Source organism: Pyrgilauda ruficollis, unplaced genomic scaffold, assembly GCF_017590135.1.
Source record: "Pyrgilauda ruficollis isolate IOZ18807 unplaced genomic scaffold, ASM1759013v1 scaffold31, whole genome shotgun sequence".
NCBI classification, from domain to species: Eukaryota; Metazoa; Chordata; class Aves; order Passeriformes; family Passeridae; genus Pyrgilauda; species Pyrgilauda ruficollis.
In genome coordinates this window covers 7,321,835-7,345,363 of record NW_024524489.1, presented here as the reverse complement: position 1 = coordinate 7,345,363, position 23,529 = coordinate 7,321,835, and the positions used below count along the sequence as shown (strand labels likewise).

At 47.6% G+C, this 23,529-nt stretch overlaps 1 protein-coding gene across 1 annotated transcript; it reads right to left on the bottom strand.

Annotated features, from left to right (window-relative positions):
* Positions 1-78: 78 nt before the first annotated feature.
* CAPN2 (calpain 2) lies at positions 79-22,253 on the bottom strand. The gene is made up of 22 exons (XM_041473932.1): positions 21,997-22,253; positions 21,020-21,089; positions 19,422-19,567; positions 17,652-17,721; positions 15,190-15,307; positions 14,085-14,253; positions 12,103-12,186; positions 10,735-10,820; positions 10,012-10,086; positions 9,654-9,814; positions 9,174-9,343; positions 8,594-8,605; positions 6,905-7,116; positions 6,098-6,134; positions 5,391-5,456; positions 4,825-4,882; positions 3,829-3,893; positions 2,630-2,698; positions 2,221-2,299; positions 1,872-1,988; positions 1,401-1,459; positions 79-799 (listed from the first exon to the last, which is right to left on the bottom strand). The coding sequence occupies exons 1-22, from the start codon at positions 22,231-22,233 to the stop codon at positions 776-778; spliced, it is 2,184 nt and encodes a 727-aa protein (XP_041329866.1). The 5' UTR covers positions 22,234-22,253; the 3' UTR covers positions 79-775.
* Between the last annotated feature and the right edge of the window lie 1,276 nt (positions 22,254-23,529).

Sequence of the window (23,529 nt, the reverse complement as noted above, 5' to 3'; positions counted from 1 at the left end):
CTTCTGTTCCTGAAAGCAAAAGGCTCTGCATGTGCACTGTGATGATCTGTCTCGAAGAAAAAAACCAAAAAGTGCTTATTTTCAGTAGAAATAAGTGTGACAAACTTTATTTCTATTTTTTTTTTAAATTTAAATACTTTCTTGTATTGCAAAGGAAGATAAATAAGATACAGGAACTCAAGATTCCACCTGAAGACATGGGCTTTCTCTTGGAAAGATCTTGTTGCCAACAGCCTCCTGCTCCAGGCACATCAATGCTCACTTTGGTCAAAGACGTACTTGCTACTCAAATTCTTTAAAGAATATTTAACTTAGGATAGTGCTGGGGCTTGGAACCCCTATCTCTGAGTACAGGTGTTTAGATATGCATTACTATCTCTTTACTAATTTTAGATATGCAGGATGTTGTTCAAAAAGCACTTTTTAAAACCAGATTGTCAAGCTATAATGAGCTTTTCTTCCTGAAGTCCTGTAAAATGCCTTAAATACAAAGATATTAGCAAAGCAGTGTTTTCAAAACTTGCACTGAGGATTGATACTAAATTAAAGCCTTTGTCCAGAGGCTGTATGATATTAGGCACAGATTGTCAGACCCATAAAAATGAGGTTGCAGGTTCTTCTGTGGAAGTAGAATGCTTTTCTTCTTGCAATTGCATGCAAAATCTGCTAGCTTTGTGTAAGTTAAGGCACATTCATGTTTGGATATTCCTTGTATGTAGCTTGATTATCTTCACCTGACCATGCTCTTGTTGAGTCTCAGGCTGATGCCAGTGGCTCAAATGACAGTGAAGCACAGCCACTGTAACAAGAGAGAGGAGAAAACAAAGTTAAATTTAGCAAAAAGACCTGTAGCAAGCATGCACAGTTGCATTTCTAGCATATAGTCAGCCTGTTGTTACAGAAGTAATTTTAGGATCTTTCCTGAGTGATTTAAATTTATATTTCACTTAAATCAGAGTTTTGGGATTCTTAGGTTCAGAAATAAGCTATGTTCAGGTAATAAGCAAGTCAGACACATGTAGGAGGGTACTTTTCTCCAAACTTAGTCCTTTCTACAGGGCACACATGAAAGGCAGAAAGAAGCAGACATGAGCAAGGCCGTCAGTCTTGCCTACACAACTGCACCTACATTTTGGTCTGTTGACATAAAAAGCAGGGAAGAAGCCAAAATTAAAGGGATAAAGGGCTTCTGGTGCAAGTAACTGTGTCTGTTACAGAATATGTTGTGATGTTGGTACATTTTTAAAAGGTAACCTCTCTAAGGCTGTTTATGAATCCACAAGGTAGATAAATCCAGCACAGATGTGAGTACTTATAACCAGCCATCCTCAGGCAGAATTCCCCTCCCCCAAGTTTTCCCCAAAAATGAAAACATTTGTTTTAGAGCTAAATGAACTTACATTAACAAGGTTCAATTCTATTGTCCCACTTTTCTCAGTATCCAGTTTTCTAAACATTTCTGTGGTTGGAGAGAGATGACAGACAAGGGTAAATACAGGAACTAATGTGACAGTCTTCTCTTTCCTTGTGCTTCAGGATCAATAAGGAATTTAGTCCCAGAATCTAAAGCTTGACAATGGCCTACACCCCAAATCAGAAAGGGCTACTCCAAAGTCATTGTGCAGGAGCAAGACTGAACATTTTTAATTGCTGTCTAGCATTTTTTAATCAACATAAGAGTTGTTTGCAGGGAAGACCAGCTGTGGTTCAACAGCCTGGCCTAAAAGACTGATTCATGGATCTAGGAGAAGCCAGATTAATATCTCAGGTTTGAGCACCTTATCCTGGGCTTCTGGACAGTTGTGCCTGGACAGTTTTCCTGCTGGAATCACAAGGCAGCAGAGCTGTCTGATTACTGAGGGTGCACTCACTGAACAAGGTTTCGAGCCGAATCAAACAGCGTACGAAGTTGTCAAAGTCAATGACGAGATCCTCATCAGCAAAGCGAGCCACGATGACCTGATGTAACTGGCAGTTCAGTTTGAACCCTGGAAATACAATGCCAAGGATTTAAAAGACTCTTAAAGACTATTAAAGACTATTTCCAGAGAGTAAACACAGGTACAAAATGAAATGCCCGATCCTGCGTGGTGGCAGGAGAGGAAGGCTCCAGAGTGCCCAAAATTCATTAAGTTAAGATGGGACTGTATGGCTCTGAGCATCTCTCAACCCTGCTTGAAACTGATGGAATCCTATGAAGAGACAGATCAGTACAAATACCTGCTGTTTCCAGTGCCCTCCTCATCTCATACGAGTTCATGGTACCCGATCGATCCACATCAATTTCTCTGTAAATTTTCTGCAAAAAACAAAACCCAAAGGGAAACCTTGACAATAATGCAGAGTGTGGTTTGGCTTCTGGCAGAAGTGAAACATTTTGAAATGCAGCCTTAAAGCACTTTGCAACATTGATCTGAAGGACTTGGTACTTACATCCATTTTTTCTAAAAGTAAGGCTTTAAAAAGTAAGTCTTTTTAATGAAGTAGCCAGAGCAGATAAAGACAAAACCTGGGGGACTACAGACACACAGTCCCTGCTCTGGGAAAGGTGATTGTGCACACTGTATGGCACAAATCAGTCCACAGCACTTCCAGGTGTGATTGTTCCCCCAAAGGGGTTGTGCTTTACCTGGTATTTCTGAATCTTTGTCCAGAGGGTGTGGAACTCCTTCAGTCCCAGTTTGCCACTCCCATCATTCTTCTCAGAGTTAAGGAAGTTTCTTCAGAGGGAAGAAAAAGGGATTTCCTCTCCCTCTGCTGGGTTTACTTGCATGGGCAGTTATGACTTTAAAAAAATTGCAAACAGAAGAAGGATTCAAGTCCTCTCTGAAGGACTCATCCTCTCTCCAGGACTCATCCTGTTGAATACACAATTATTGTCCAAGCTATCTTTCTAAATTATTAAGATCATTAATTTAAATAATGCCCAGCTTACAAGCTCTTTCTGCACGCCTGCTGGAGGTCTCTGTCTTTCCACTACAAGTATAAATGAGCCAGGATGATTCTATTTTGTTCTGCATAGTGGCTTCAACACCTGCAGCTACTGGAGCACAAGTCCTGGGTCTGGATTACAAACAGGAAAAGCCACAGCCAAGCCTGCTATTTGGAGACCTTCAGCTCTTGAGCAAACAGCTAACAAAAGAACCTGCTTGTGGCACTGCTCCCAAAACCTGCCATGGAGTGCCTGTGGACTCTGTATTTTACACCAAATTATAGAAAAGTATCACCTTGTGTTGGTAATTTTCCGTTTTTCCAACTCTGCAATTCAACTCCCACTGCACAGAGAAGGTGAACACAACTATTCTTAGACCTGATCCTTCATCCTACACTTTTGCCTGTATCTTGGGAGTAAAAGCTCCTAAAATCCTGCATACTCTCTGCTTCCTGGATAGCATGTCAAAACAAAACACTGCATTTGTGTCCCTCATTTTCCATTTGCTAAGTTCCTGTGGCTTTGTGATGCTCTTACCAACTCCAGCCAGACAAGAGAGAGGTGAAACAGCCCTGCAGCCAAGGCCATCCTCACCATGCTGAGAGCCTTTTCCCAGCACAAACATCACTTTGTCCCCAGCTAAACCAGAACACCCAACAACTGGGAAGGCTTCCAAGCAGACTTTGCTTGATAATGGATTTTCCCATTGCCTGGGATAACACACGTGTGAACCACAGTAACAAGGGAGTGGCTTTCCCAGGGGAATCAGGGTAAAGCCAGCTTCTCCACCTCAGGAGCTCTAAGTACACCAGGATGGACCCAGCAGGGAGCAGAGGCAGCTGGCCTGCTTCAGCACAGGAAGGGGAATGTCATCTAGGAAGAGCTTTAAAGGATACATCTAACAGGTCAACCATTATTTTGCATGTCTCAATACTAAAGCCATCAGATTTAATATCTTGGCCTGTAAAGAAAGAGCAAAAGACAGGATTATCACTGCATGCTGTTCCACAGCACCTTCCTAAACAGCTCATGAGCTCTCCAACCAGCTTTTATTTGCTTCCAATGGTGCCATCCTTTGAGCTGGGATGTCTCCCCAAGCAAACAGCCTGAGTAGTCTGGTTTGTAGGCATGCTGCTGGAGCAAGAGACAGAGACAAAAGCTTTCCTGCTCTTACTGTCTGCCTGCAAAGTGGACTTCTGTGGGCAACATGCCCTTCCAGCTTATGAAGGTCAGCAGGAGGTGGCTTCATGAAAGGCTGAACACGAAGCTAAGCTTGGTAGCCAGCAAAAGCCCATTGCTGATTACTGGCTGCTGCACAAGACATACACGACCAGCCCTGACCACCTGATAAGATTTCACTTTGGAAATTAAAGAGACACTTATTTCTCCAAGCACTTGTTTCTTGAGCACTGTTTTTAGTGGTAAGGAAAATAATGCAGAGCCAAGCTAGGAATCTCTTCACAGAAGCCCAGAGTTTCAAAGTTTCTCCTCCTCCTTAGGGACACCCCAGACCACTGGCTGGGCTACTGCTTGAATCACTCCTGGGTGCTTCAATACTAAAACAGCAGCAACATCTCTCTTGATTATTATCACGGATTATTCAAATCCATCCATCCTCCTGGCAGCCAATTCCCAGTGGCAGATGCTGGGATAGAAGACACCCATCTGCACCCTGCCAAAGCACACATCTTGTGAAACACCTTCTGGGCTGGCACAGCCCCAGCATTCCTGCAGCCCCCTGGAGCAGCAGAGAGCACGTGGTCGTGGCCATATGGAGAGCCAAGCAGCAGGTCTGGGGCAGAGCCCGGGTCAGCAGTGCCCTCTGTGCCACCACGGCCACGGTGCCAACCTGCTGGTGGCATCTGAAGCTGCTGGTGGAGGAAGGCACTCACGTTTAGCCAGGATTTTATTCAAGATGCTGCGCAGTTCGAAGGCAGAGATCTCTGCATCCTGTGGAAAAGAGGAAAACAAATTTCCCACCCTGAGCTGCAGACACCATCTGCAGCCTCTGATTAATTTGGGCAAACTGGCCAACTTCTAACACCCCTTCGAGTTCAGCTCCCTTGAATGGAAGCAAGTGGGAAGCTGTCCCCACCTTCCATTCCCAGGAGCATCACCAGTTCCCAGAGATCAGCACACCCAGCAGCAAGGTGTGCCCGAGGCAAGAGCTGGGCTGGGGAGAAGCCCAGCTCAGCCATATGCTCTGCCCAAGGACAGAATTCAGGCCCTGCAGAGATAAAAGTCAAGCCCAGAGTTCAAAAGGAGCAGAGATTGTTCACCAGGAATTGCTCAGAAATCCTCTGCGGGAGCAGGTGGGTGACTGCACAGGTTCTGGGATGCACAATTGTGCTCACACTTGAGAGCTGACTCTGCACAAGAACTAAACTCTGTCCTGGGGGAGGCATCTCTCTTCCCATTCACCAGGATGCCAGTAAGATATTACCAGAAAAACACTCACATTTCCTGCTAGCTGCCCAAAAAGCTTTTTAAAGCTGGGTTCGATGTCATCTTCACTGATCTCAGTCTAAAAGATAGAAACAGAGAATGTCAAAAAGGTATGGGAAATGTTTGGGAAAGTTTCTGCCTGAGAAAGACTTAATGCATTTCCTTGCCCTTTGTAAAAAACTCAGCTGGCAAGGTTGAAGGTACAAAGTAGTTTTTACTATGATTTTATTCAGTTTTATTTTCAAGGGTACCTCAAAATACTGGCATTGTAAATGCTGGAAAAAACACCCACTACACATGGGGTAGCTGCATTAGTAGGCAAAGCATCCCCAGCTCCAGCAAGACTAAACATATGGTGAGCCACTAATTACTCCTGGAAACAGCATTACATGCAGAAAGAGCCCTGCTGCTGAAAGCTGCACTCCTGGAGTCCTGGAGAACAAAGGGAATTTCCTGTGCCTCCAGTTAACTCTTGAGAGTGCACCTCTGCCTGGGAAGTCCAGGTTCTAGATAAACACTTGTTTCCATTACATTCCTGATGATATTTCCATTTGCTTGACACCCAGATATGGATATTGAAAGATCTTTTCCTATTTTCCCATAGTGGGACAACATTTCTTGATAATGCCTACAGAAAACATCACCCTGCACAGGGAACAGGCACTCCAAACCCCCCTTACAACAAAATTATCTCAATTGACAACATTTCACTTGATGTACCTCATCAAAATTGCCTTCAATTTCATCATCTATCACCCTAGAAAGAGAAAGAAATCAATATTAAAATCAAAACAAGTCATGTTTATGATGCTTTTCCTTCAAGCTTCAGTTAAAGAGAGGTTCTTTAAAATATGGAAATAACAATGAGCATTCAAAAAATGACTGGATTAATCAGCTATGGACACAGCACAGCACAGAGAAAGCTGTATTTTGTCAGCTGTGGCAACAAGAGTTTGAAAAGACACACTACAAATTGTAGTGCCACAGACAGGATTTTGGGGCTCACATAACTCTTCAGGTCTTTTTTTTTGCCGACTTAGCACAGGACCAGGTTCTTGGGTATAAATCAAACTTTAGTCTAGTCATTTCTTCTTTAAAACAGCAAAAAAGTGAGAGCCCTAAAGTAATTCTGATGTGTCTTATGCTGAGGGAGCACCAGACATACAGATGGTACCCAAAAACTCCCATCAAAAGCTGAATGTGCCCTCACATCACCAACACCCCGGGTTTCTCACTGCTGCAGGAATATGCAGCAAAATATTAAAGGACAGAGGAAGGTTTCTGCTTGCTTTGGATCAGGGCAACTCAATCCAAAAGACCCCACAGCCCTTCCTCAGGCTTTAGCCCAGCTGCTCTTCAAGATGTGACATGCCTGAGCCTTTTAATTTTAATTAAACAGTCATTGGGATAACAAAAGCAACAAAACAATTTTTAATTATTATTATTATTATTATTATTATTATTATTATTATTATTATTATTCCCCATGTGCCCACTGCTGTAATACGGTCACCAAAAGCTACCTACGTGGAGTTTGCATTTTTTTCAGAGAAGACCCTGAGGCAGAAGTCCCCGTTCTTGTCGGGTTCGAAGGTGGAGGGCACGATGATGTATTCTCCTGCAGGGAGCTTGAAGCGGTTCAGCACCTCCCGGAGGTTGATGAAGGTATTGGATTTTTCCCGGGCTTTGTTGGTCAGGAAGAAGTTTTTGCTCAGATGAATATTTGTCTGGCCAGAAAACTTAGGGAAAGCAAAGAAAGGGAAAAAAAAAAAACCCACTGCAGTCTGCATGTGTTTACAAATTTAAAATATCATAGATATGTCAGTCAGCTATGTGTGGGGAAAATAAAAAATATGTCAGTTTGACAGAACTGAAAAAGAAGAGAAAGGGAGTGGGACTCCTGAGATGTGGCTGCAAATGTGTTTTGCAGATCATTGCAATAAATCATTCAGGTCATGCTTTTGTTCTGCAGATGGTGATGGGTGGCTGAAGACATTGGGCACATTCTTCCACCAATCATTTTCCTTTAACCTGAGATGGCACATGAGCCATGTCCCTCTGGTCCCCAGAGCTGGTGCCACCTGCAGCTCAGCTCTGCCTCCCAGGTCACGGCAGAGCCCACTCATGGAGGGCTCCAAGAATAAATAAACCAAAACAATAAAATAAAATCATATCTGGAGCGAAACATCTAGTGAAAGGTGTCCCTGCCTGTGGCAGGGGGTTGGGTGATCTTTAAGATCCCTTCCAACCCAAACCATTCTATGATTCTGTGATCTTCCAGAATTAACTATTTTTGCAGAGTCTCACAGGTGGGCTGCTTCAGCTCTAGAAACCAGCTTCAGGAATGTGCATCTTTCAGAAACCTCCTCCTTCCTGTCCTCCCAGATTTTTAAGAATGAAGAAAGAATTTTAAAAACCTGTCAGACCTGCTGCATAGTGGGAGATTAAAATTCCACCTTCTGGGGGAAAGAAAGAGTCAGAATCAGTTTTCTTATGGAAATTAAATACTTAGACCACTAGGGTGAGTGACAGAGTACTGCTAAGGCATTAAAAAAGTACATAAGAAATTTAATTAACCAGCAGCACCATTTCTTTTCCTGATTAAACCATACTTTACATAAAAGCCACTGGTTTGGGCACACCCTCAGGAGCCACAGGATGCCCTGGCTGCTTCACACAGACCCTGACAGGGACAGCAAACCCAGTAATGGGGTACCCAGGGCTTTTGCTGACTTCAGTCCTTCCTCTGAGGAGCAGCAGCTCAGAGGCTTTGTTCCATTGCCACCCCTCTGTGACCCCCAGGGTGTACTATTAGCTGCCTGCAGGTAGAAGTAGAGAGAAACCAAAAGAGGTGGTGCTTCAGGAAATGAATACAAACACCTCCTTGGAATATTATTCATGAGTCAAATATGAACTCTGTGCAAACCTGGAAAAAGCAGCTGTGCTCTGGGGGAGCAAGTGTGGGGCTGGGCTGAGAGGAGAGCAACAGAAGGGTTGCTTTGGGGAGTTTTTGCAGCACTGAACACTCCTATCCCAATACAGGACACTCTAAAAATGCAACGTGGGCTCAAGGCCCCTTGCAGAATCAATGGCCTCCAACTGTAGACTCTGTGCAGTCACATTGTCCTGCAATGAAGTAGGATCCTCTGAACCTCTTCTTCCCACCAGCCACTGAGCCCCAGCTCTGCACCTGGACCACCAACCCATGGCACGTACCTCTGGGGGCACCTGCAGGGAGAAAAGGAGAGAGTTATTTGTTTGTTGAATGGCAAATGTCATCTCCATCTTCTTTTCACCATCACTAGCAAGGACATCCACATTCTTCAGGGGAAAAAAAAAAGGCAAAACAAAACAAAAGAAAAAAAGACTTGGCTTGAGAGGAAGGTAGGTGTTGAGCCTGCATCACCCAAGGCCAAGTGCTGGCTCAGCTCCCAGCTCCATCCCTGAGGCAGGGGGCAGCCGGAGCCAGAGCCAGGCTGGTTGTGGCTTCCTGCTGAATCTCCTCCCTGCAGCCCACCACGATTTTCATTGGAGGCTCAGTTTCTTTACTGTTTCTCCCCATCTCCTGTTTCTCACTCCTGGCTCTCTGACCTCTCCATCAGCAGGAGAGGAGACAGGGGCTAGGCAAGCATGATGCAGCTTTTTGTTTCTTTACAGCCTCCTTGCTGCAGCTGCTCAAGAGTCCAACTCAACCCATCTGAGTTTTGATGGAAAGCCCAGCCTGGGAACTGCACTATCCCATTTATGGGTGGAATGGTTTCCCCTTTTTCTCCCAGGTCCTGTCAGCCTTCCTTGCCTCATAAATGGCAAAGCCGATGGTGTGCATGTCCTCCCCCATCTTCCTCTGCCTCCGACGGTGCTTCTGGATCAGCCCAATGAGGAAAGTGCATCCCCCCTCAGGATCATCAGGGTCCTCATCTTCTTCCTCCAGCTTGATTAAATACTGAGGATTCGTCCAGAATGTGTCTGGGAAGTAGATTTAAGCAAACTACTCAGAGGCTTCTTTGATAGCAACCGTGATGATATTTAAACATGTCAGATGTGACAGATGTGGCTCTGACTGCCAAAATCAGCTGTTAGAAGAGAAAACCAATGCACTGCCCTGCCCACCCCCACCCCAGCCTTTACAACCACAACAGACCCTCATCAGGGAGCCACATTTCCCACACTTTTTGGAGTTTAGTCCTAGATATCCCATAAGCCATCCCAAACGATCTCCCGGAAGCTCCCAGAGAAAGCACAAGTGGACAAGTAAAAGGATTCCAGTTGTTCTTACTTGGGTAGTTCCTGCAGCCCCCTGCAGTGGCTCCTCGCCTCCAGTTGCCATCCAGCTTCTGCAGGCTCCACTTTTTGTACCTGTCACTTGCCAGGGTGTCTGGAGTCAGGTTGCAGATCTCCAGGCGGGAGTAATGCCTCAGGAAGTCGTGGAACGCCATCCTGTGGGAGGCAACGCCACTGGCAACCTCTCCTCAGGAGGGTTTTCCATCCCACCACCCCGTCCATCCTCCCTCCCTGTCACTGTGATTCAGCACTAGGGTTTCGGGGTGAATTTGCACACTCCTCTTGGAGAGGTTGCTTTGCATGAATAAAAGCAGAGCAGCTGACATTCCCTTCTGCTGGAATGTGACACTCACCAAAATTCCCCATCCTCGTGTCTTCTGGTCAGTCGCTCCCGCACCTCAGGGTCAACACCACTCCAGTTCGGGCAGCTGGAAGAGAACCCCACATCAACTACAGCCCCTGGGAAAGGTGAAACCCTAATGTGGCTGTTCTGGCACAAGATCTAATTTTTAGCAGTTCCAGAATTCTCAAACCACTGCAGAATTAAAAATAGATGCACCTGGTACATAAAACACCTCACTTCTCAAATATCCAAGGTAAGGATGAGAAACAGAGTGTTATTTTTAGAAAGTGCAATATCTGGACTGAGACAGAAAATGGAAGAGTCAGAATGAAAACTGCCCAGCCACAGAAGTGAGTTAACGCCAGCTTTCATGGCTAACTCCATGCAGAAAGGGATTTTTAAAGCCCTTTTAGAAAGTGAGTTTTCAGAAGCTCACCACTGAATCCAGGCTGTTAAATAAGCAGAAACTACAGGGAGCTTTCTAGGATTCACCAACCAAATCACTGCATCTTACACAAAGGCTGGAATTTGCATGAAAGGCACCACATCCTGTGGTGGCTACCAGGGAGATGACAGTGAGGGGATGCTTCTCTCTGAAACATTTCCATGCGAACACCACATCCAGACAGGACTTACAGAGGGGTTTCAGGTAGGGAACAGACAGAAAAGCACAGAAACACGACTGCACCCCTGCAGTAAAGGACTGCTGGCAACAAGGAAGCCATTGACTCACTTGTCATTCCATTTCCCAGTCCACTCCACTTCTCCCCAGGGATTTCGGATTCTGATCAGCTTCTGCACTGTCCCTCGGAAGTTCACCTGATGGGATCAGAAGTGGATGGAGAGTCACCAGGGACTCAGCACCACACTCCCTCCCTCCCTCATCCTCTACAGTAATTAAAAACATGACAGAGCAAGTATCTCAGTGCTAGGCATGACAACATGCACACATTTGGTCCGAAAGACAAAAGTCCAACTGATTCTGAGTGAGCTTCACACAGCCAGGCTTGTCCAGAGATGCATAAACCAAAGCCCATGGAAACCAAAATGTCTGATTTGTGCTGCTAAAAAAATCACCTTTGATAGGCTTACAAGAAAAGGGAATGTAAAACTGCTATATAAAAGCCAACAAGCAGGTACAGAGATATTTCTCAAAGTCATCGCTTAGGTATAAATTGTCTCTTCACATTCAAATGCCTTTTTGCGCATTCAAATGCCTGTTACAACAGCCAGGACACTCAGACTGGCCACAACCCCTCTGACCACACCAATGCCCCACAGAGCAGCAGCCTCAGCCCCTCCTCTTGTCATCTGCAGGTCGCTGCAGTCCAGAGATGATACCCCAGTTGAACTATCCTTACAGAGTCTGCACAGATCTCCAAAGGAGCAGCCTGGATAAATCATGCCCACTTGTGATCCAAGGTGAACAAACTCCCTCTTCCCTGCTTTTGCTGTGAGAAGACCAAATGCACACCCACAAACTAGCACAGCATGTCAGCAGCTCTCTACACCTCCCCCTGAGCTTTCAAAAAGTATTTCAGAAACAATTACCAGTGAACTAACCAAAAATCCACTGCACACATGGAAGGATGCCATGATCTGCTTCCCTTGTTTTGTCTTGCCTTCACCAGTCACCCACTCTTGGGGAGGCCCCTTGTGCTTGAACACAAGCCCAGCTGAAAGGTGCTGTTCAGCAGCCACTTTGGGGACAATAATACATGGGGGGTTGTTGGTTTTTTCCCCTCAGGACACTTCTTGCTGTGCTTCTAAGATAAAAAGTGTGGCCTGCTGTACAGAAGTGCACTGAAGGGTCTGGTCACCAGCAGAGGACAGCATGCCTTCTGCACAAAGCTGCCCACCCGTGCTCAGTGGGAAATAGCCACACGCATGGAATAAGAGAGGTTTTTTCCTTTGGTCAAACACCCAAGAAGGCAAATCTGTGTTTATCCAAAACATACCAACTAATAAAGCATTCCTTCAGAAAGAAGAGACTCAAACCCCAATTCAGGAAAATGGGTGACACTTAGGAATTTGCAGTGTTGAAGATGGGTTTGTGGCTGCCCCACACAGAAGCTGCTGCACCTTGGGGTGGCACACCTACCTCCTGTGCCCCGGTGACCGAGTACGCGTGTCCCTTCACCAGCTTCTGGGAAGTGACTGCTTCTGTTTCTGCAGCACTGGTGATCTGCAGGGCAAAGGACATCAGTGATTGCAGCTTCCCATGGGCAGGGGATCCAGCAGAACAAAGCTTCCCCCTCCAAGAGAGCTTTCATCTCGCTGGGAGGCTGCAGGAGTGGTTTAGCTGCTGCACAAAAGCAGTAAGTGTGACAGAGCAGGGAGAGGGGACAGCAGCACGTGTGGTGGGGCTGGGACCCCAGGGAGTTTGCCATGTTTGTGGCATGGGGTGCACAGCAGAAGCCTGGCACTGTAGCACAGTCCCCTCCTGGCTCCAAAACACTCAGTGTGGTGCAGCCACTCTTGTGCATCTCCAAAGGGGATGCACACCATAAACTCCATATTCTCAAGGGACCAGGAGAAAAACAGGGAGTGACTGGCCTGATGCTCCCCAGGGATCACACCCAGCAAATTTCAGTGTCAAAACACCCCCTGCAGCTCCATAGCAGGGTGGGAGGTTCCCCTCCCTTTCCCCAACCCTGCTACCCCAGGATCTGCCTTGCAGGGCAGCAAGGGAAGAGGCTGAACTTTGGATGCCATTCGTACCTGAGGGCACATCCCTCTCAATTTTTCAGAGCCACTGCTTGGGCAGCCTGGCCTTTAAACACTGCAGAGAAAAGTCCCTTCTTGCCAGACAGTGAATGTTTAAGCACCTATGAAACATGTGGCTGTCACTGTCTCTCCACCTTTTCAGAAGTGCGTGACCTCTAAACAAGCATATTTGAAGCTTAAACAAACGGAGAGGATTGGATGGAGCAGGCAGGACTCCTGCTGTCAATTCATGGGCTATTACTGCCCAACAGCACACTCTCCATTTAATGCTTAATCTCTGTGCCCGTTTCTCTTACAGAAGAGAAGGAAAGATTTTACGAGCTTTTTATTTTTTTCAAAGGGTAAACTCAGCAACAGTTAATTTACACTACAGAAAGTGGCAGCACTTATCAACAACATAATATATTTACTCTCCCCCCCACCCACCCAAGGGATTTGTATAAGTCTGGGGCAAAAATCCAGATGTCAGATTCTTATCTAAATGCAAACGAGTAAAACAGGCCTTGAAAATACCATGAAGTCAAATTGACATTAACCAAGCACTTTTCCTGCTGTGAAGCTTCCCTCTCCTGGGACTCTGATTTAACTTGAAAAATGGGAGGAAACATTTACATTTATATTATGAATGGAATTTTTGTAAACAATTTACCTTCCCTTTAGACATAACTAAGATGCAATCTCATTTGGGAGGAGGGTGATTACCACAATAACAATACTTAGACTCATTTCAGTAAGGCTCAAAGCAATGCTGAATCCTTGAAGGCAGGGCCAAAACTCCTCTTTTCTTTCCCATGTGGGTCCAGCTTCTGACAACATGTCTTCCCATAAAACCTTTTAAAGGTCTGGCAACAGTCCGAGCCTCTCTGCTTCAAGAACAGAGCCCAGATTTTTTGGGAACGTTTTCAGTACAACTTGTGCAACAAAAAGGCTGCAGCAAGGATGGACATTGTCACCTCTGAGCACCTGACTGCAGGAGCCATTAGCAGCAGCTCTCTCAGCCTGTGCCATCCTGCTGCCAGGTTTTCTCAAGAACACAGCTGTCCATCAGCACCCCTGACAGGTTCCCTGTGTGATTCATCACCCTCAACCTTCTACACAGCAGAAGGTCTCACAGAAGAAGCACAAGGGAGGGAATGAACTTTTTACATGCACTATTGGAGTTTAGTTTCATCCTAACCCCCATGGAGAGCACATGTCTGAGTCACATCTGTGGGTCAAATTCTTCAGGCACAAGGCAGAGCAAGGAACCCCAGGCAGAGGGGACTGCACGCTGTGTGCAGCTCCTGCAGGTGCAGCACAGCTCCAGCCCCAGCCTGTGTGCACAGCAAGAACCCAGAGATAAACCTGCTAACTCACATCAATGGAGCAGCCAAGGAGAGAGCCTTTCTGGAGTGCCTTCTGAATGATCTTGAAGAGGTTGGGGGGTGGCTTCTGCAGCTCATACCATTCTGCAATGCCGCCGGTGAAGTCCTCGAAGCCTTCGGTGGTGGTGCCACCAGAGAGGGACTCATATGAGCCATTCAGCCTGCACAAAACGGGGGACACACACAACCATCAGGCTCCCTGTTCTCTTCTTCTCACACACACAACACCATCAGGCTCCCTGTTCTCCCCTTCCTTCAGGAGAGGCACAAATGTGCCAGCTGTCACAGCATTTCTGCCTTCAGGAGCATTACAGCAGCTACAAATGTGCCCCTCCATTCAGCTTTGCTTCTTAGACCTCTGTACTTGGAAAGCCCAGCATAAAATATCATACAATCATGCATACACCTTGCAGGTTCAGTCTTATCAATGACAGGAATCATGAACACTATCTGAAGAAAAAAGAATATATAAAAAAAATTTAGATCAAAGAATTTGCCTCTCTAGCTCCACACTCCTTAAATCCCTTTAACAGTTACAGGTCTGAACTTCAGCAGATCTAAATTTCTTAAGTCAATTCAAAACAGTAGAGTTAGAGGATAGAATTCCTCTCTGGCCAACCCAAAAATGGAGATTCAGATATAAGCACTGATAGAATTCCTCTCTGGCCAACCCAAAAATGGAGATTCAGATGTGAGCACTGAACACAGACCTGGGCACGTGGACTGATGTGCTTTGCACACCGAAGCACTGGCAGCTGCCAAACCCTCAGAGGTGCATAGAGCACACAAAATGGAGCTTCCCAGGCCCTGGTGACAGAAGGCTGCTCCAGGAACAGCCTTGCCACAAGATGCAAGAGCTGCTTTTCTTGGCTAGCAACAAACCCAATGCTTTTGGCTCCTTCTCTTAGGCATCTGTCAACAAAGCTGTACCAAAGGAGCCATTTGGGGGATACCCCAGAAGAGAGCCATTTTGTGGGATACCCCAGAAGCTGCAAAGGCTGAAGAGCAGACTGACACTCTGAATGCACAGTCACACTCTGAATGCAGCTGGGGAAGCTGTGGGGGATGTCAGGGGGGGAAGCCTGGCCCTGACTCACTTGGCGTAGGCCTTCTCCAGCAGCGCGCTCCAGAACTCGCTGCCCTCCGCCGAGTGCACGAAGAGCAGCTCCCCGTTCTTGGTGGGCAGCCTGTCGTCCACCACCACGTCCACCCAACCTCCTCATCCTGCCTGGGATGGAGCCAACACCCACCAGCCCTGCACACAGGGCTGCCTGGACAGTGTTTTTCCACACCATCTCCTGCCAGGCAGAGGGAGGAAGAGACCCCAGCTCTATAAACATTACACCTCTACTTTCTGGAATTCTGTTTGGAGCCCAGTTTTACTTTACCAGGGCAGCCACCTTTCTGCTCAGCCATGGGCCTCCTGCAGCCTGTTAGCGAGGTGGGCAGAGATTTACAGAGCCCCCAGCGCTGTGAATAACGTGCTCTGACGCCATGATTTCAGAAGGCTGAACAAATGCTTCATTAAGCTATACTATATTACACTAATACTATACTATATTAAAGAGATACTACAGAAAAACCCATGACCCTTTCAGACAGTCACGACACAGCTTTGACCCAGTTGGTCAATCAATCCAAACACCATCACTGGAGTCCAATTAACAAACCACTTTGGGTAAACAATCTCCATAACACATTCCACATGTGCCAAACAACAGGAGCAGCAAATAGAGATAAGAACTGTTTTCTCTTCTCCCTCTGTGCTGCCTTCCCCAGGAAGAATCCTGGGGGAGAGAATTATGTCTCTTTCTGTTCAGAGAATGTGAATACCACAAGATGATGCCCTGACTGCCACAGCCTGACACAAAACTCCTTGTTACCATCCCCAGATCTGCTGTTCCCTTGCTTTGTGAAGAGAGGGCAGTCAGTATTGCACATGAGATCCCACAGGAGAGTCCTGCAGGATTTCAGCTTCAGTGTGTGAACCTGCCACAGCTGCCAGCAAGCAGCAGTCCCTACACAGCCACCTCTCTGCCATGGGAAAAGGCTCAAAAGTTTAAGGGTAAGGAGCTGAGGTCCAAATGGGACAAAGTCTCAGGGTGAATGAAATCTAAAGCTGCCCTTGAGGTCCACCCTCAGGCCCAAATCCATCACTGCTCAGGCAACACCAGCAGGAGCAGCTGCCCTGGCTTTGCACAGCTGACCCCCAGCAGCAGCTCTGAGAAATACACTGTCCCATCTTTTCCTATCTCAGGAGAGGTGGAAGAGGTGAAATTGCAGAATAATTTCAAAACCTAAGGTGCTTATACTGCTTCACAACCTGGAGGGGAAGAAGTGAACATAAAACTTCCCCTTCAGCCCTGCCTCCGGCTGCTTGTACTGCAATGGAAAAATCAGCTTGTCACAGAAGTTTTCAAACAGGAAAGTCACCTTGCTGTTCTCCTGTGACAGACCATGAAGCAGTGATGAAATTCCCCTCCCTACTCTGTCACAGCACATCCACCTGGCCCTGCAGAGTGGGGAGTCCTCTCACAGCCTCCTTCAAGGAGCTGGGAGCCTCCTCCCTGGGAGCTGCATCCAGAGGCAGCACCACCCACTGCAAAGGTGTTTGCTGGGAAAGACAGGGCCAGGAGGAAAGAGTCTGGCTCAGAGAGCAGCTATCACACCATTCTTCCCAAGAAACATTGGTATTTCCATTCCATAGCCAGGGCAGGGGCTGGGCAGGCAGGGAGCAGCACAGAAAGAGCAAATGAAAACTCAAAGGGCCACAGCAGCTCAGGAGGGCTTGCTCTAGAAGCTGATCAGGCCTCCAGATGGTGAACAAACACTTCAGTGCTGTAACACATCTTTGAGTCATGCTTCCCCTGGAGGTAAGAAGCAAGGAAATTCAAGGGGAAACACCCTCCAGAGGACCTCCACACCCACAAGCAGAATTCATAAAGAATTTCCTTGACTTTCTAGCTGTCTCATCAAGGGAGACTGAAATTACAGCCTGTTGTAAAATCTCTGTTGAACTTTATACTGGTTTCTAACAAGAATTTGGAGTCAAACACAAATCTTAATTCTAACAACTCTGGGCAAGGTCTTGAGGTTTAAAGGCAGCTGCAGCATATGTGGAAGACATCCTTTGGTTTCCACACCTAAAAGTGCCCAGCAGCCAGGATATCATCTCCACCTTTGTGAGCAGCCATCACTAAAAGCACACCTGATAATTCAGACTCTGGATGAGAACAAATCTTGTGATTATAGCTGCAGTTTCAGCACTAAGCAAGCTTGAGCAGGGTCTTTACCAAATAGTCTGAACTTCCAGAACTGGTGCTTCTGCAAGGTTCTTGACAGTGATTTTCCTTTGATAGGGAAGGAAAGTCCAAGGAGAGGCTGACAGGTTTCTTAGAGCCTGAAAGGAGTGTTAGCAAGGCTACATTCTTCATAAATAATTTTTGTAAATGAACAGTAGGCAGGACAAGGTTATCAGAAAAGGGAATATTCTCAGACTGTGAGTTTATCTATAACACATATTAACAAGAAGTGCTAATTTTTGTCCTGTCATGCTTACTTTTTCCTGCTTTCAGTGTTTTACTTTTAATTTTCACATAGCCATCTCTGCATTTACCTAATCTCCAGCTCTAAGAAGAACGTTGAGAAAAAAAAAAAAAAAAGTAATTGCAAGGCAAGCATAATAGCCCTAAGGGCTTAAAATTAGCCATTCTGGAAAAAAAAAGCAAACAAAACACACCCATCAAATGCCTGAAGGGCTGTAAGCAAAAGGCAGCTCCTCTGGTCACTGCACAGCTCATGTAAGAGTATGGGGGAAAATGAAAAATGTACATTCTGCCAATCACAGACTCATTATTATTTTAAAACAGCCTTAGATGAACAGCCACTGAATGTATTTATATCAATACCACAGCACTCCAGAATGTTTTCTGGTCACAAACAGGAGGCTGTGGCAACCCCCTGGCAGTGGAGTGGCTGTCAGCATGAGGAAACCAAGGGTCTGATTTTCCAAATTCAACCTACTCAATTTGCTATTTTTTCACACCTTTGTTACGTGAGGAGGAGACACCTGCATCCAAACAGCAGCTGGGAGATCCTGTGCTGTTTACACCCCAGTGTTGTGATACCGTGGTGACACCCACTCCAAAAAAAGGTGGCTGAGGGTGAACCAGGCTGCTCTGGCTTTGGAACCTCCCCTCAGCTGTAATGAGTCACCACATCCCATGCGCTGCCATTTGGAGCCAAATACCACCACTGACTTTGCAGATCTGATACTGCAAGACCAACTCCAAATACTCTCCCTCAAAAGTTTCTCCTAAGGAAAAAACCCCAAAACAACAACAAAACCCAACAACAACACACCAAAACAAAACAAAAAAAAACCCCTCACAAGGCCAGAATAAAGGATAATCCAAATCCCAAGGGGCAGAACTTTGGTGTCTGGAGAACTTTTTCTGCACTGATGATCAGCTATGCCTTACATGGATCACAGTTTCTTATAGTCCAGGTCAAAAGCAATTAAACAAATTTATGCACCTGGCTAAAGACTGCTGAGCTGAAAGAAACCCTGCTCATTAGCTGAGCTCTTTGGTTACACATTCCCTGCCAAGGAGCTGCTGTGCAGATGTGCTGGGTCCGTGTGCTCCGGATGCCCCATCTGTCCCTGCACTCCTCCCAGATGTTCTGAAGGGCTCAGCAACAGCAGTGAAACTCCCCATGGACACAGGTCTGTTGCCTTTTGAGCAAGTCTGTTGGGAGATAAATAAGACTACAAAAGCTTCCTACAGAAAAGAAGCAGCATAATGAAAAGTACAGGTTTCCAAAAGCACCTGATTGCACAGCTTCCAGTGCAATCTTCTCTATAACATCCTAAAATGTGATGGGCCATGAACATTCAAAGTAACTACAAAGCTCAAGTAAATGTACGTTTAAGCAGATTTATCAATACAAATGCTGGTGTCAGATAAGGCACTGAAAAAAAGAAAAAAAAAAAAAAGAAAACCAGAAAGCATTTGTACAGTGCATCTGCCAGCCCCATTGTATGAAAGAGTAGAGATTCCATCCTGGCTCTTAGGAACTCAGTGGCTATACAGAGATAAGATCAAAAGCATCTAACTTTTAATCAACAATTGTCACACAAGACCAAAATCTCAGATTCATGAGAAGACAGCCAGGAAGTCATGGCAGTACTTAGTGACAATGAAAGAGGAGATACAAACAAGAGCACTGACAACCTCTGATTCAGATGCAGTCAGGAGTACAAAAATGCCAGCTGTGAGTCACTGCATATCCTCTGGAGATACCACAGAACCCCATGAGAACATCTGACTGGTCCAAAGACCACTAGGGCAGCAAATGCTTTCACCAATTTAAAAACAGAGTTTGGTATTAGCAACAGCAATTTCACAACTTGAAAGTGAAGCTTCAAATCTTTCATTCCCATGCCCTTGCTGCCACAGCATCTGCAGAGAAAAGCTGGAAAAGCAGAAAGCAACTAAGTGATTCCAGAAATCAGCATCTCTACAGAAATGCCAGATGTTGAAATGGCACTACAGTAAACTTTAACTTCAATTTGAAGAACTTCTTCTCAGAAAGTTTCATAATAAAAAGAGATAACAGATGTCTGGCACGTGTGTTTGAGCACTGGGACATGCTTCATGCCAAAACAGTCATGGTGGGAGACATGGTATTGGGTGGAGAGAGCACAGGAAGGAAGCTGGTGACATGGCAACAGCCCAAGGCACAACAGAGCCTAACCCACAGCACCCATGACATTGGGGCACGAGCAGAACCAAGGTCATAATCTAAGGATTTTTACTGTCATGGATTTTTTTATACAAATTGCATCCGGTTGTCAAAGCACTAACCTAAAAACCATATTTTTCTGAATGAAAACATAAGCACAAAAGATAAGCTTCTCTGCCTGTTACATTTTTGGATATGAACCCACAAAGAGCAGCAGCGGGACTAGAAACTAAGAAGTCGCTACGTGGTGAATATTTGAAAGCAAACAAACAGAATTTTGTTCCTTTGCCAAGTGCAGCAGCACAGCACAGCTCATATTAGTCATGTTTCCTACAGGAGAGCTTTCCCTCAACCACACTGTCTAATCCAAACCCCTCTCACTACAGCTATGGAGTAGGAGCCTACTACTGCTTTCACTTCACTTTATTTCTTCTCCTCACATCCCTGCAGACATCCTCCACCTAAAACCCCTTCTGTCAGGCAAGGCAGGAGAGAGGCTTCCAGAGTGGGACAGCTGTGCACTCACAGCCAGGCTAAGCCATTTGCTCCCCACTGTCCCCTGGCATTTCCCTGCAGCTCCCAGAGCTTCCCTGGAGAGCCCCACCAAGGAGCTGCCATTGCACAAACTGAGCAGAAGCCTTGGCAAAAGCAGAGGGCTCACAGGCTGGCCCATCCCTCCTGAAAGCAGGAGTCTTGGTTTTGTCTTCCTCAAGAGCTGACCACCAGCAGGGAATCCCCCACACAACTTCTTTTCTCTCTACAGCATCTCCCAGGGTTTCAGGAGATTCCTCCTGCCCAGCAGAACTCTCTCCTGCTGGAGAGAGAGAACTCCTGCTATGCACACAGTTGCTCTTCCTAGCAGACTGTTAAAGGCAGAAATGAGTCAGGCTGCTCTCACGCACATGGATGTGCATGAGAACGTGAAAGGAACTGGCCATGACCAGAAAAGCCATCAGGAAACCAGAGTGTGCCACCCTGCTTGGTGCATGCAGAAAGGCTGCGCTCAGTAACCACACACAAAGAGTCCCCAGCTGCAAATGCCAAGGAAAGGTGAGAAAGGGCTGATTTGAAATGAATGGAGGTGGGAGGATGCAAAAGGAGGTATTTACAGCGTGTACAAACCGTGGTGCCCTGGGGCAGCACCTGCATAGAAACCTCAGCTTTGTGCCCCACCTCACTCACCTAAGGCCCCTTGGCAGATGTCCGTGCGGGTGGCTCCTCCCGCGATGAACCGGGGGCTGGAACACAGCTCCTGGAACAAAACCAGCCCCGCATCACACCTAGCCGCAGGTGAGGCAGGGAACGAGGCCACACTTGCAGCAAATTAACCAAACCAGACCACAGGAGGTGAACACCACAGAGACGGAGCAGGGCAGGAAGGGGCACGGGCACCGGGCACAGCAAGCACGGTGAGGTGGGAGCTGCTGAGCAGAGCTCACTGCACAGGACGTGCTGCACTTTCACACACGTGCACACACTGCTCTGCCATTACCTCCCCACCACTGACCACACCAAGGTCTTTCAGAAGTGCCTGGAGACACCCCGGAGTCCCATGGCTCCACCTGACCCCATGGCTCCCATGGCTGCTCCGGGAATAAACCGCACGGCTGTCAACTCACGGCCCTGCTGAAGGAAAGAGTTATGGGGAGAGACAGCCCCAAGCGCTACCCAAAGCGATGTGTCCACACGGAGAGTTCTGCACGGAGAGCAAAACGACTTTTCGGACTTGTTTGTTTTTCCCAGGCAGAGCAAGTCACGCTGCCAGCCTGTCCCGGAGCGAAGGGGAGCCTCCGGTGCCGGAGCATCCGCACGAAACGCGCTCGCACCGCGCCCGGCAGCCGCCCCCGCACGCTTCAATCCACCCAAATTCACCCAGATTACACCCAAATTCAGGGGGTGGGGGAAGGAGGAAGCCGCGGTGATGCTGTGCAATGATGCTACCGGGGATCCCCGCCACACCCGCACGCTTCAATCCACCCAAATTCCACCCAAATTCAGGGGGTGGGGAAGGAGGAAGCCACGGTGATACTGTGCAATGATGCTACCGGGGATCCCCCCTCCCCCGCCACCCCCTTACGCTTCAATCCCCCCAAATTCAGGAGTGGGGGAAGGAGGAAGCCGCGGTGATGCTGTGCAATGATGCTACCGGGGATCCCTACCGTGGGTCTGCGCCAGACGACGCCCTGTGTCTTGTGCGAGCGGGGCCCCAGCTCCCGGTAGCCGAGGGCGCTGGGGCCGGCGGGGAAGGAGGGGTCCTGGAAGAGCCGCCCCTCCTGCAGGCACTCCTGGCGCAGGGTCTCGAAGCGCTGCCCCAGGTAGGGCACAGCGCGGCCGTGCCGCCCCTCGCCCAACGCCGCCGCCCGCTCCTTGGCCAGCGCCTCCGCCATCCCCGCCATCGCCGCCCCGCCCGGCACGGCACGGCCCCGCCTGTCACCCCTCCCTCCCGCCGGGCCCACGCCGCTGCTCAGCCCCGCCGCGCCCCCGGCTCGGCTGGAGCCGCTCCGTGCCCGCAGCGGCGGTGGGGAAAGCTCCGTGCCGGGCCCTGCCGCTCCTGCCCCGGGCGGGAGCGGCTCTGCCTCGCCGGGCGCCTCCGCAGCTCCGCACCGGCGCCAGCCCTGCCTGCCCTGGTTCCACGTGTACGGGTCAGTTCGAAAAGGTTGGTATTTGCCGTGTAAAAACCAGAAGTATCCATATCAATTCTCTGAGTTTAGGGGAAAAAACCCCACAAAAACCCTAAAAAAAACCACAAAAAACAAAGGAAGGGGAAACCCTAATATGGCTCAAATCCCACTGTGGTACGTCTGCACCCGCTGTTGTCACCTTGTTACAACCCTGAACATCGCAAGTGACAGATCGTTCACAGCTCGGTTTGCGGGCGGTCCCGCAGCACACAGCACCCACCTGCGCTCTCCGCGCAGCCCAAACCACAAACGGAGAGTTTCCCCCAAAACACACACGCACAGATGGTGTGGGGGGAGAGAGTGCCTCTGTTTTGGCAGTGAGCTGCTGCCAAGAATGGCTGCAATGCTGCTGCTGGCACCCGTGTAGAACAGCATCTCTCCGAGGGAGAATTCAAACCATTTGTTTCATATTTAAAGTGTGACTCAGGGCGTGCTGAGGCCCGGCAGCGCTCCCTGGGCAGCACACACAGGCTGTGAGCCCTTTGTGCTGCACCCACCGCCCACAGTGGCTGCCCAGCTGCCCTGGAAGGGCAGGCACCTCTTTTTGCATGTTGTTTTCTAAGCCCTGGATGCATGAAACAGTGGTTTGGAGCCATCCTATCTGACTAAAGTGAACATTATTGCTTGAAAAATGCTTAAAGAACCTAAAATTACTGGCAGTACCTTTTGCTGAGGTGTGGTGGGAGGTTTTCCTTCATTGCTGGTACATGGTGCTCCAAATCATTGTATACCACTGTCTGTTTGCTTCCTAGTTTTGCACTTTCATCATTTATTATTCCTCTTCCTAAGCTCAGCACTGGTCCTGCTTGCACAGTTCATGGGAAGCCATTGCCATTAAACAGGAAAAAGAGCTAAGCATTGCCCATTCAGCTCCCAGTGTACCAGAGGAGGCCCCCAAAATCTTTTGGAAGTTAGACATGAATGGTCTGAGCAGCAAGCACCTGTCTGTGTAGATCATGGCCATGCAAGAAAACAGCCCTGCACCACCTGGTTGTCCAAACCTGGCGGGGC